At 40.9% G+C, this 13,527-nt stretch overlaps 1 protein-coding gene across 8 annotated transcripts in view; it reads left to right on the top strand.

Moving 5' to 3' along the window:
* The window catches only part of FN1 (fibronectin 1), an 87,898-nt gene that overhangs the window by 62,448 nt on the left and 11,923 nt on the right, over positions 1–13,527 (top strand). For 4 of the 8 annotated variants that reach the window (XM_061607704.1, XM_061607705.1, XM_061607707.1 and 1 more), the window contains 9 exons: positions 633–797; positions 1,389–1,544; positions 2,821–2,934; positions 5,364–5,633; positions 7,294–7,481; positions 8,626–8,713; positions 9,232–9,408; positions 10,056–10,145; positions 10,396–10,575. In XM_061607704.1, the coding sequence (XP_061463688.1) occupies positions 633–797; positions 1,389–1,544; positions 2,821–2,934; positions 5,364–5,633; positions 7,294–7,481; positions 8,626–8,713; positions 9,232–9,408; positions 10,056–10,145; positions 10,396–10,575 (1,428 nt within the window). The remainder of the gene's footprint in view (positions 1–632; positions 798–1,388; positions 1,545–2,820; positions 2,935–5,363; positions 5,634–7,293; positions 7,482–8,625; positions 8,714–9,231; positions 9,409–10,055; positions 10,146–10,395; positions 10,576–13,527) is intronic. The other 4 variants (XM_061607711.1, XM_061607706.1, XM_061607710.1 and 1 more) reach the window with 1 other exon arrangement.

Genomic DNA, 13,527 nt, shown 5'->3' with positions numbered 1-13,527 from the left:
CTTGATATATCCTCAAGGGCATTAAAGGTAAAAAAGAACCCTTTAAATTAGATCCGGAAACCAACTGGAAGCCAATGAAGATATTATTATTTCTATTTATATCTCACCCTCCCAGTAGGCGCCCAGAGCAGCAAAGTAAGTTATTAAACACAGACTGAACCAATTAATCTCATACGTTTTTCAAAAGTAGCCTCACGTAAAGTGCATCACAGTGACATGTCTAAAAAGAAATGTAAATGCACAGCCTTCAAGTCGATTCCGACTTATGGTGACCCTATGAAGAGGGTTTTCATGAGGCTGAGAGGCAGTGACTGGCCCAAGGTCACCCAGTGAGCTTCATGGATATGTGGGGATTCGAGCCCTGGTCTCCCAGGTCGTAGTCCAACTCCTTAACCACTACGCCACACTCGCTCTCATGTCTAAAACATAACACTATTTTCTATGTTTTTATAAATGAAAATAGTAAGCTATCATTACTTTTTCTGTAAACTGCCTTTGACCTCCTTTTTCGGGTGAAAGGCAGTTTACAAATTTAGTTAATAATAATAATAAATATCAATATATTATTATTATTAATAATAATAATAATAATAAACTCTGATATTTTGACTGTCTTGTCTTATTGCTTGTAGGTGGCAGTGGGCCTGTTCAAGAGTTCACTGTACCTGGACATGTGTCTACGGCAACTATCCCTGGCCTTAAGCCTGGAGTAGACTACACCATCACTGTCTATGCAGTCACTGGACGTGGAGACAGTCCTGCCAGCAGCAAGCCAGTCACTGTCAACTACAGAATAGGTAAGACCAAGACAAATGGACTTTTAAAAATTACTTATTCTATCTGTTCACTTTTTTTTTAAGAGGTGAGGAAACATATCTAATAAGTCACCCCACTGGATTCATTCAATCATTCTGCCCATCATGCAAGAGGACTTCCTGATCTTCTACTGCTTCTGGCTTATTTAAAACATTTATACCTGGCTGCTTCATGAGCTCAAGGTTGCTAGCAACAAGAAGCAAAAATATGGTCTTGGTCTCTACAACTCTTTGACTTCCATTGGAACAGTAGCACACCAGTATTTTTAATTCGTTTGAATACAAATATGTTGCCAGTGATGCAGGCAGGAAATGATGGCACTCACATATTCATCTAGTACAGCACTTGGTTCCAATAATGACCAGCCAAATGCATCTGGAACACCTGTAATCAGAGCATAAAGGCAACACTATTCCCTTCTGGTCTCTTCCCAGACTTACATGGGATGGGGGGTGGGTGGGTGGAGCCAAAGGAAAATGTGCTGAGAGTGACTTGGCAGGGTGAACAAAAAAACGGCACCAGTGACTTCAGAGGTAAATTTTTTTCATTCTTTTTTTCTTTTTTTGGTGCAGAGATCGATACACCCTCCCAGCTGCAAGTGACTGGTGTCCAGGACAGCAGCATCACTGTCCGGTGGCAGCCTTCTTCTTCCCCAGTTACTGGTTACAGAGTGACAGCTGCTCCCAAAGATGGTCATGGCCCCACGAAGACTAGAGTTCTCTCTGCAGGTAAGTATACATAAAACAGACAGAGGGACAGTATCCCAAGGGTTTTAATTGAAGGAAAGGTGTCTATGATTTCAGTCTGTCTTACTAAGCCAAAAGTTTCTCTGTCCTGTGCAGAATGCACTAGCGTAAATGGAAATAAAAAAGCCCTCGGATCGTAGTAAACTGCCCTTGACACTTTGTACGGTTTCAGAAGCAATTTGTGTTGCAGATTGAGGAGCCACTATCCATATAAAAAGGTCAAAAATCCCTTAGGGTAGCAACATAATAATGTAACGTTGAATTAAGGCTTAACAGTATATGCACAAGATGAAATAAGCCTCAGGCTTGCTTGCATGCTTCTCCTCCCTTCCCATGTGCAGACAGATTTTGCCAGTGCTTGGTTTCACTTTCTCTTGATCTTGGGATATTGATGTGAGTGAATCAGGGATCATGGTTTATCACAAACTTTGAAGTTGAAGGACTTTTTGTTTAAAAGTCTGTGATAAACCATGATCTCTCATTCATATGCAGTGACAGGTTCTTCACCCACGTGGGAGAAGGAGAAGGGACAGCACATGCCTGAAGCTTTGCTCAGACTCATCCTGGCTTATGCATGTAGCACTGGTGCAGCCTCTTCTGACCTGGTGCCCTCCAGCATGCTGGCTGAAGTTGATGGGAATTATTGTCTAAAACGATGGAGAGCACTAGATTAGAGAAGGCTCCATTAGAGCACGGTTTTATATTAACGTGTGAACGTAGCCAGTATGTAAAGCCACAGTTACCATCCACCTAATGGTCACAAGATTAGGTATTGCATATAAAGATAACATCTGCTAGACCAACCGTGGTGTTGGTAGACCTGTTCTGGAATCGCAGAACAACTTCTCTACAACATTAGACAAGCATCGTGGTCTTGATATGTCATTAAGTCAATGCTGCAAATGTTATTATTGACCTTTAATTGGACATCTGATTCCCTCCTTGCAAATGTATGCTAAAAAGCCCCCGGTGTACAGTATATTCCAGTGGAAGTGGCTATGAATCAAATAATTTCTGCATTTTGCACTCTGAAGAAATTTGTGGGTGTGGAATCCATTAATAAGGCATCTTTTGATCTGGAACTATTTGTATGCGTAAATAAATAATCCTATCGTATCACCTTAGTCTAGAGCAAGTTGTCTTTCCACGTGGAGCACAATTGAACGTTTACATGGGTCTAAACTCAGTTGTGTCACAATGAGGCCATCCATAAATAACCTTCATTCTTGATTAATGTTTTATTGGCCTTTTGCTGCAGATCAAACTGAAGTTACAATTGATGGACTGCAACCTACAGTCGAATATGTAGTTAGTGTCTACGCCCAGGGTCAAAATGGAGAAAGCCAACCTCTGGTTAAGACAGCTGTTACAAGTATGTATTTTTGCATTTTCTGAGTTTCACTGCAGGAATATGGTGATTCTGAAGACTAGAAGCCACCAGACATGTTTACTTCCAGAACTTTGTGGAAATCACAGAAAATGACATCATTCCCACTGATACTACCTGGAGAGGCTGCTAAAATTCAATCCCCCAGCTTCAAAAGACATGCTTTTGGTATAACTAAAAATGGTTGATGCAAAAACACCAACAACGCAACAACCCCTAATTTGCCTTTAAATTAGAGGGAAATGTTTGATTTTTCTATGGCAAGATAGTAAAGGTGATTTGACTGGAGAATATGAACTCTCTTTACATACTACCTGATGAGGATACTGATGCTGAAGCATGCTTATCTCCCTTCTTTCTTCCCCTCAACAACCGGTGGAAAGGCATATAAGCAAAAATTGTGAAATTAAGTTACTTGAAGATTGAAATCTGAATATCAAATGTTGGTGAAAAACAAAAGGAAGGGAAGTGTGCCTCTGTGTGCGCACAGCATAATTGCACCAGTGTTTGCAACCCTGAAGCAAACATATATGCAATGCACATTGATGCACAAAGCCTTTCTGGAGCAAACTTCATCAGCTGATGAAGTTTACTCAGCCTTATGCTCTGCGCTGTGCCAGTTGGGAGAGACTTGCCCACAGTAATAAAACAAAGTACGGACATGATCTTTCCCTACTCATATGTAGCAGTTGCATGGGATCAGCAGAGCTCCACTTGTCCTCTCCCCCTCCTTGCCCCCTGCGGTACATTCATAGGAGAATTGGGAAGTCGGTTTGCACCTTCCATATCCCCATCCAGTCTTCTCCTTTGCTTTTATAACTTAAATAAACAGAGTGGGAAGGGCTGGATGATGAGAGCACCCCTGGATCAAGGTCCATCTGGTCCAGCACGTGCAGAGGTGGTCTGCAAAATGCCCCTGGGAGGTTCACAAGCTAGGCATGGGTGGTGGGCACAGACCTTCCATTTCCTGCTTAGGAAGGAAGGGGAGAAAACAGGGCTGTGTTGGACCCTAGGGGGTTCATCCATGCACATGTGCTGTACCCACGCAGGGAAGAATCAGAGCTTAAAAAGCTTAGGAAAGAACTCTGGAATTGAAAGAGAAACAAAGCAAAATGCTGAAACCCCGAACAAATCACCTTTTCTACCTGGAATGCATAGAAAACACCCAACTAACTTCCTTTTGCAATCAATGATGGCAGAAACACACAATCATTTAAATCTTGTTTTGAAAATGAAGAGGCAGCTCCTTGGCTTGTGGAAGCTGGCTTAAGAGCCCACTCCTATGTGCACTTACATGCTCATGTACAGTGGGGCTTACTCCCAAGTAAGTGCATAGAATTGCAGTGCTAGCTTTACTGACATCTTGGAAATAGATCCCTGTTGCTTTCTGCTGCCTAAGAATGGCTTCTGATGTTACTGTTTAGGTACATGGAAGCACTCCCAGAAGTCACTTCTGTGTTTGCAAACATCTTGAGGAAATAGAAGTAAATGCATGAACACTAGAGCTTTGGAGCAGTCGGTGTCTGTCCCAGAGCTGATATTAAGCCTCCCAATAGGCTGTTTTCAGTCATGGGATCGACTCACTAATATGCTGAGATTTTAACACAAAAGTGATGTTCTGTTCTGCCAAATACTGTCTTTAATTTGAGCTTGCATCTGTGATACCCTTTTAAAGATAAGCATATTATGCATACTGTCTATGCCTAAGGCAATAGTTTGCAAAAGTGATTTTTTTTACAAACTGATATGTGAATTTTAATTTTTCAAAAGGAAATAGCTGTCTTGATGCCTTTTGCAGTTACTTACAGCAGCACAAGCCAGTATTCAGCTTGATTCTCTGATTTTGCTGGTGCAGGGCACTCTTTGGGAAGCACAGTTCCTCCATTGGACAAGGGGTTCTGGGCAGTTGCAGGCCCATGAAAATAGTATTTGAGAAGGATAGACCTGTAGCATTTTTAGAAAGCCTGCATACCTATCAGTTTTAGCCTAGGCTCTTTTCTGATGAAGGAGTGAGTATACCGGATTCCAAGTTCCTTACTTCCTCCTGCCTGTCCAACATTCTGGGCTGTAGCAGAAGCATGAATGCAGTGGGCAGACCTACTGAAATCATCAGAGATGTGCTTCTGTGACTATCAGTCATTCCATTCTCAGGAAGAGTGTGCATTACCAGATTGCTCTCTGCAACACCATAATAAATTATACAAATTTAACTGTAGTACACCTTCATTGTGCTGCTGTAAATGCCTAGATGAGGCTCGACAGGCAGCTAAATAAATAAATAAATCCTTTCTGTTTCTGACTGTGCAGAAATAGAAGATTGCTTTGCATGCCTATAACAAAGAGCTTTGTGCTACCCCAAATCCGCTTCCCCCAATCCCCTCCACTTAATCTTTCACCATTAATTTGCCTAACAGACATTGACCGCCCTAAAGGACTGACATTCACTGAGGTGGATGTCGATTCCATCAAAATTGCTTGGGAAAGCCCACAGGGGCAAGTCACCAGATACAGGGTGACCTACTCAACCCCTGAGGATGGAATCCGCGAGCTATTCCCTGCTCCAGATGGTGAAGACGACACTGCGGAGCTGCATGGCCTCAGGCCTGGTTCTGAGTACACTGTCCACATCGTTGCCTTGCACGATGACTTGGAAAGCCTGCCTCTGATTGGGACCCAGTCCACAGGTACACGCTTAGAAATGCCACCTGGGGGCCATGGCAGCTGCCCTTTCCTTGCCAGGCTGGCCAAAATGGTTTCTGGATGCTGCTGGTTTCCCATCTATGAGGAACCCTGTTCAGGGGAATGTCTTTGGTGTGGTGACATAGAAATAAGGGTTTCTTCTGTATGCAAAAATGAATGGTATCAAAAATGGGGGTGTTGATGACACATGGGGCTGCAGGGAAGAGTGAATAAGAAAAACCCCTTGACCCCAAGCTATTATATTTATTATTTATGATATCCAATCCCCAAAATGCTGGCTAGAAATAAGTCATTTATTATTTCATAAGAATACAAAGTTAAAAAAAGTCATTCAAAACTTTATCTCCCAGATATAAGTCCCTGCTTTATCTGTTGGGGTGTGCTGACTGTCTGATTACAAGCTGGGCCCAGTCTTGGGAATTTCATTTTTGGCCATATCTACATCCTGCTAGCTTGATCTCCTTCATGTTTTCAAGAGGTCTAATCTTTCTTTTTTTAAAAAAAGGGTTTTGTCTGGCTCACGCTTGACCAGAGTGACCCTCTTAAATTGAGGTGGTTCTTGTTCCTTGAGCGCACAGTACACACCAAGGGACTTGTGTAATGTTTTCTTCCCTTTAAAAAAACACCACCTTTTGATTAAAAAGGAAAAGTGTTTAGTTATCTCATATATTGGCTTTTAAAAAAAACTTGAACAGGACTTCTGGTCCCTTACGATACTTCCATTTGCCCCTTTCACACTACCTTAATTGCCATACCACCAGATGCCCGCAGTCCTTCCTTGCAGGTCCTTTTAATCTCACTAGTACTTGGAGCATAGAATGTTTGGGCCCAGAATCTATATTTCATTGTGTGCACTCCACATTGCTAATAAACCTTGGTAATTTTCTGTAATATGTTACTGTCATATATATATTGTTAATTGATTATTGTTAACTCTAGGTATTATTATTATTATTATTATTAATAATAATAATAATAGAATATTTATATCCCTCTCCTCTTCCCAGAAGGAGTCCAGGGCAGCAAACAAAACCATGAAAAACTTCTTTAAAAACATATTTAAAAATAAATCTTTAAAACAACTTTAAAAAGAAAAAAAAATCCTAAAACTGATTCCAACACAGATGCTGACTGTAAATAAAGTAATACATTCTTCATTGTGATATTTTAAAAATTACTTCGTTGCCTTTGTTCTGGGGCATGTATGTTGTATGCCTGTAGCCACTTTTTCAAATCCTTACTCTGAATCTGTAACCAGAGACATCAGAGGACAGCACCAATCGCCTTCACAGGTGTTTTTGTAGTGCGTGTGTGTAGCTCAACTAAATTGTGGCATATAAGAAGTGGACAGCAATATTGAAAGCTGATCTTGTGGCTCAGTTGTTATTCCCCAACCTCCCAGCTACAATCTTTTATGCTCCCAGTACTGACAATCCACATATAAAAATCTTTCAGTACATTTTGGCTTGTTCAGGGCACTGGATTTTAAAGCTTTTCTTAACTCTATACAAGATGTCTGATATTGTCATCAAAATTGCGCTAACTGCAATGATACCTGTAATAAAATGGTGACCTGATAGCAGTGCTAACTACATCTGTACTTCTTACTGCTTCCAAAGTAATTCTAAATCCTAAATTCAACAGCAATCCCACCTCCTACAAATCTGGAGTTTGTTCAGGTTGCTCCAACCACCTTGAAAGCTACCTGGACTGCACCTAATGTTCGGCTCACTGGATACAGAGTCAGAGTGAATCCCAAGGAAAAGAATGGACCAATGAAAGAAATTAATCTCTCTCCAGACAGTACATCTGCAGTTGTCTCAGGACTAATGGTAATTCTTTCTTCTTAATGAATTAGATTATAGTTGTTTGGAAGCCACAAAATTATTTGGAGACAGTAGTTCAACCTATATTGAACTTTATTGAGTATTTAGAAACCCAATTGGACCAAAAGATGAATATTTAGATGACACAAAGTAAAGAGTATTTTTCAGTGGCTTGTATTTCCTGGTAATTAGGATTTATCTGCTTCTTCTGAGAATTGCACATTCCATATGCGCCTTTTAATGATATATAAAATGGAAGTTACACACGGAGTGACTGCAGTCCCAGGGCCTATGTCAGCAGACATCTCTATAGTTCTGTGTTCAATGGAGCAAATTTTTTTGGAGGAATGGGAGGTGGTTTACACACACCACTGTCTTGGCAGTTTGTTGCTTAGATGAGCCATCAGAGGGAGTGTTCACGGGGCCCCTCTCTTCAGGGAAGTCGAGGGCAATTTTTTTGCAAACCAGAATCTTGGGGCATACAAGAAGTTACTGGATAAGGGAGATTGTCTACAAAATGCTGTATTGTGTAAAGGTAGAGTTTTGATGCCTTGCTTGACTACATATCCTACCCTGACATTTGAGTTCTTTACTATAATGTATTTATTATTTGCTTCGTCCAAGGAGCTTAGAATGGCACTTTAACTTCACAACAATCCTGTTAGGTGAGCTAATATAGAGTCCCTTGCTCAAGACCACCGACCAAGTGAACTTCATAGCTGAGCAGCAATTTGAACTTTTTTAATATACAAATCATGTGTAGTTCTTTCTTTCATTCATATTTTTTCCTACCACCTTACCTATCCTCTACAAAAACTCAAAACTATAATTTAAGAATGAAAATAAGGAATGAAAAGTTTTGAGTATATTCTCTCCAGGTTTGCATAATTAATTTAGCACACAAGCCTTGGTATTGGTCTGGATTGTTGGGGTGATAATCTGGAGTACTTTTTATTGAAAAAATATGACACTCCCTCCCCAGATAAGTGAAGAGCAAAAGTGGCTGTCCCTATCATGTCGAATTAGGCCATAAGCTCCTGATACTTCACATTGCATTGGCATACAACATATAAACAATGAGCAGGCATATTGGAGGGGCTTGTGTGTCAGCTTTTGTGACCTTAACAGTGCATGATTTTGTTATTTCAAGGTGGCAACCAAATATGAAGTCAGCATCTATGCTCTGAAGGATTCTCTGACCAGCAGGCCTGCCCAAGGGGTAGTCAGTACCCTAGAAAGTAAGTTACATTTCAGATATTCCAAAACAGTGATAGATTCACTGAGCCAATAGGCAGAATGATTATGACATTTGGGGCTTTTTAGTTTACAAAAAAAAGGCAAGTAAGGAACGGGGAAGGAGAGAGAGAGAGAAGAGATGATAGAATTGTATAATATTATGCATGGTATGGAGAAAGTAGATGGTTTTTTCTCCTCTCACATATTTCTGAATAGAAGTCACTGGGAAACAGCAATGGGCTGTTGCCCTTGATGTCCTGCTTCTGGTTTTCCCACATGTATGTAGTTGGCCCCAGGTGGAAAAGAGGATGGTGGACTAGATGGACTTCTGTCATATCCTGCAGGGATTTTTTCATATTCTTCTGGGACTGCTGGAAAAAGTGGGCCAAATGAGTGAGAACCATGCAATTTGAGTTTTGGGGCAGATCTGAAATCTGAAAGGATATGTGACTCAGTGCATGTCTTCCAAATAGTTGCATGTATAATAATAGTGGACATTGCCTGATGTGTGTGTGCGCAGATGTCAGCCCTCCTCGTAGGGCACGTGTCACAGATGTCACAGAGACGACCATCACAATTACCTGGCGTACCAAAACTGAGACGATTACTGGTTTCCAAATTGATGCTATCCCAGCAAGTGGTCAAAATCCAGTTCAAAGAATGATTGGCCCTGATGCTAGAACCTACACCATCACTGGTATGTGAACTTCTCGACCCAATCTCTGTATCTGCTTCTGTAATAATAAAATTTTATTTCTAGGCCGCCTATCTGGCCGAATTAACGGCCACTCTAGGCGGCGTACATAGACTAAAATATAACATAGAGTAAAATATAACATATAATACAAAACAACAATAAGTATACTCAATCCAAACCTACCCCCATCATACAAAAATTTAAACTAAATTAGACAGAGGTCTCGAATGCCTGCCTAAAAAACCATGTTTTCAGTTCTCTGTAGGGCAGCTACAACTCACAACCACTTCCGGCCCTTCTCTCTGTGTGAGAGTTTTCCCTCACTGTCTTCATGGCTCTTCTTTTCTTCATTTCCATGCCTACTACTCAATATTTCCTCATGTCTCTGCTTTTCCGTATGATTTCAGAATACTGCAGGGATTTTGATGCAAATGTCTGCTAGAGCATTTCTACACATCTCCAATACGAAGCAGCATAGTACACCTCCCCCGCCCACTAATGGTGATACCCGCCCTCAGGGCTCATGGGCTGAATTCCTTGAAGTCTTGCTAAAAGATTTCTACTGACTTCTAGGATGCAGTGCTCTTCAGAATAGGACTTTGTATGAGCAAGGTTAATGTTTTTTAATATTTCACATTGAATTACAGGCTTGCAACCTGGCACTGACTACAAGATTTACATCTACACCCTGAATGACAATGCTCGCAGTTCCCCGGTCATGATTGATGCTTCCACTGGTAATGGCACTTTATAAAAACTCATATTAACTAAAATGATGGTTTCCTTTCCTTTGATCGTGTAAATCATTGGTGGCATGTTACAGCAATGATTCTCTCTCCCTCCAACTCCCCCTGGGCCTGGTCTTTTGGAAAGAAGCAGAACGTTGTGAGACCCGTGGCTGAAATTTATGGAAACTATATTTTCCCTCTAGGGATTTGAAGTCCTATTAAATATGTATTCATTCAAGTGGTTTTATTTGCTCCTCAGCCATTGACGCCCCTTCCAATCTCCGGTTCCTCACAACAACCAGCAACTCCGTGTTGCTCACTTGGCAGCCACCCCGTGCCAAGATCACAGGGTACATCATCAGATATGAGGCTGCTGGGGGGCAGCCTAAGGAACTGCTTCCTCGTCCTCATCCTGGCACTACTGAGGCCACTATCACAGGTATGTACCCCTGCCACAGAAGCCAATGTGCTCTGTGGAAAAAACAATTACGATTGTGTCTCAAAGTCTAATAGATTTATTGCAGTAATCCTATATAGTTCTTTCAAAGGCTCTGATAGCTAAATGGAATCTCTATGTTTAGGGGCAATATTTGTTTAGGAACAAATACCAGAGGAGAGCTGTTGGCTTCATTCCCTATTTGTGGACTTTTCAGAAGCATCTGCCCAGCCAGTGTTGGATATAGGATGTGGGATTAGATGTGGAGTCAACAACACATCTCCCACAGGTGCAATGCCAAGACTTCCTCTGGTTGCCTGCAAAGCCTCTGAGCTGCACCCCACCACCACTCACTGGCTTCTTCACCTTGAGGTGGTACAGATGGTTATTCCCCCTCCATTCAGAAGAGTGATGCTGTTTCCCACTTTTCATTTAGCCGCTCAGGTTCTGATCAGAGCCTTGAGAAGTACATAGAGCTGAAAGAGAAAGTGGACTAACTCAAGAGGATAGGAGGGAAAGAGGAGAGATGTTGGGAGACTTGTGGTGCCACAGGCGTTGGGAGAGATAACAGAGTGCCACAGAGAGGAGAAAGGGAAGATCTGCACATGCACACACACATATACGTCAGATTCAGTAAAATGGATCATTTTTTCACAGTCCCTTCCCACCCTTTAACCACCATCAAATCATTGATCATTGACTGAACTGCAAAAATCGTGGATCTGGTGCTTTTCAGCACTGCCATGTCACAAAAACATGGATTCACCTAATTTTTACAAAACAGCTTTCAAACCATAGGTCACCTCTCTGTCCACAGGTGCATTCTTGTGGTTTTTTTTGGTAGCTTTGATGTCATCCTTTGTAAAAATCTTGAAGATCCACAAGGATTTGCATCTTGGATCAATATGTCTGTGGTGATGGCAAGCACCAAATCTGTGATATTTCTACTGTATGGTCTAGCAGTGTAAGTTTTAGTTTGATGGTGGTTTTTGGGGAAACCCCATGTAAAATAAAAAAAAACCATTTTAATTCTCCTGTATCTGTCTTTTGCCATACCCAATGGAAAGTCAAATGCACACATGCACTTTCTGTCTCTCTGGGGGAAGAAGTGACCCAGAAGTCGGAAGGCTAAGCATGTGCTTTGCCACTGAACTATGGCCCCTCCCTTAAGTGCATCTTCATATGCATTAACAATAACTCCTAACCACACAAACCCTAGGAATTAAATTAATTTTTACTGCAAAGCTTTCTAGAGAATTATCTGAAGAACATTCAAATGGCAGGGATGTATAGTCACTGTTCACTGATTGGGGAAAAGTGAAGAGTTGCTGTGAGAGGTGAGGTATGCCTGTTATTTGCTGCTTGGTAATCTGATGTATTTTTTGGGGGGAAGACATTTGACCTTGCCCCAATAAATGCCAGTTGTAGCCAGTCCCATATACTTGAATAGGGTCACTTGAGATCTGAGCCTGCACCTACACGCACAGCCACAGTCTGGGGCTATAATGTAGTAGGTCCAAGGAACTCGCAGATAGATTGAGCAATTTGGATCAGTTGTTCCAGAATGTTGGCCTTATTAGTATATCAGAATTAAAAAGCCTCATGTATTTATTTTAAAAAAATTATAATCCCAGCTTTCCACTGTGGCTACACTTACAACATCTGAAATAATACAACAAATGATCAATATTAAATAACAGAGATAAGGGTAGTACAACAATACAAACAGAGAAACCATCTTAAAAATACAAGGAGTCCAACTACAAAACCTGATCTTGGTTGGAGAAATACCTGTCTCAATATAACAACTAGACAGTGTGAAATAGGGGAGTAGAGGGAAACAGAGAACAAAACTACAATTCTATATTATACAGTCATGAGAGTTTGCATCTGTGTTGGAATTGCTTTTTAATATGTTCTTCAACTTTCTTTTTTAAAATGTTTTTAATCTTAGAAGATATTTTCATAGTTTTTTTAAGTAACATTTTTGAAGATGTTTTGTTTTAATGTGTTTTAAAGTTTGTTTTTATGATGTTTTAATGTTTTTAGTGCTTTTGTTTGCCGCCCTGGGCTCCTGCTGGGAGGAGGGGTGGGATATAATAATAATAATAATAATAATAATAATAAATGGTCAGCAAGGATTTTTTGCATTCTCCAATGTTAAATTGAAAATACACCCCATGCCATTCTGATGCTTCCCATAAGCTCATTTCAAAACAAAACCTTTCAAAACATATAGTCCTGAACTCAGAAACGCTTGCTTAACAACCCTTTAAATTTTCATGGCGGTACACAAAACAGTCAGAGAGAATCGAGAGTCTAAAGAGAGAGGGGGAAAAAATCTCAGACCCCTTTTGGACTTTTTTCTGTCAGAGTTCTCATAATTTGTTGAAATTAATTAAAAATCAGCCATGTTCACAGAGAACCTGTAAACCTATTATTGACCTTGCCCCATACTCTGAACTTCATTTTCTGCAGTTTAAAAGTAAAAAAAAAAAAAACCTGGCCAATTTTTAATTAATTTAAGAAATTTAGCATTGAAATCTATTATAACATCAGGCATGCTCAGTAAGGACCAACTGTCAGTGTTCTAAAAGCCAGACTCACAGCTGCTGGGCTTGCCTGATTGGGGGCCACACTCACGCCAGACCTTTATTTCACTTTAAACAGTCATGGCTTCCCACAAAGAATCCTAGGAAGTGTAGTTTGTGAAGGGTTCTGAGAGGAGACTCCTATTCCCCTGACAGAGCTTCAGTGGCCAGATGGGTTTAACAGTCAGCCACTCTGACTAAAGCTCTGTAAGGGGAACAGGGCATCTCTTAGCAACTCTCAGAACCCTTCACTTACACTTCCCAGGATTCTTTGGGAGAAGCCATGACTGTCTAAAGTGAAATAAAGGTCTGGTGTGGATGTGGCCAGGAACAGCTTTGGTTTAAATTTGGGTGGGAGGCTACA

The sequence above is a fragment of the Rhineura floridana genome, chromosome 2, assembly GCF_030035675.1.
Source record: "Rhineura floridana isolate rRhiFlo1 chromosome 2, rRhiFlo1.hap2, whole genome shotgun sequence".
NCBI lineage: Eukaryota > Metazoa > Chordata > Lepidosauria > Squamata > Rhineuridae > Rhineura > Rhineura floridana.
Note: the sequence above shows the minus strand (reverse complement) of the source record. Positions and strands in the feature narration are given on the sequence as shown.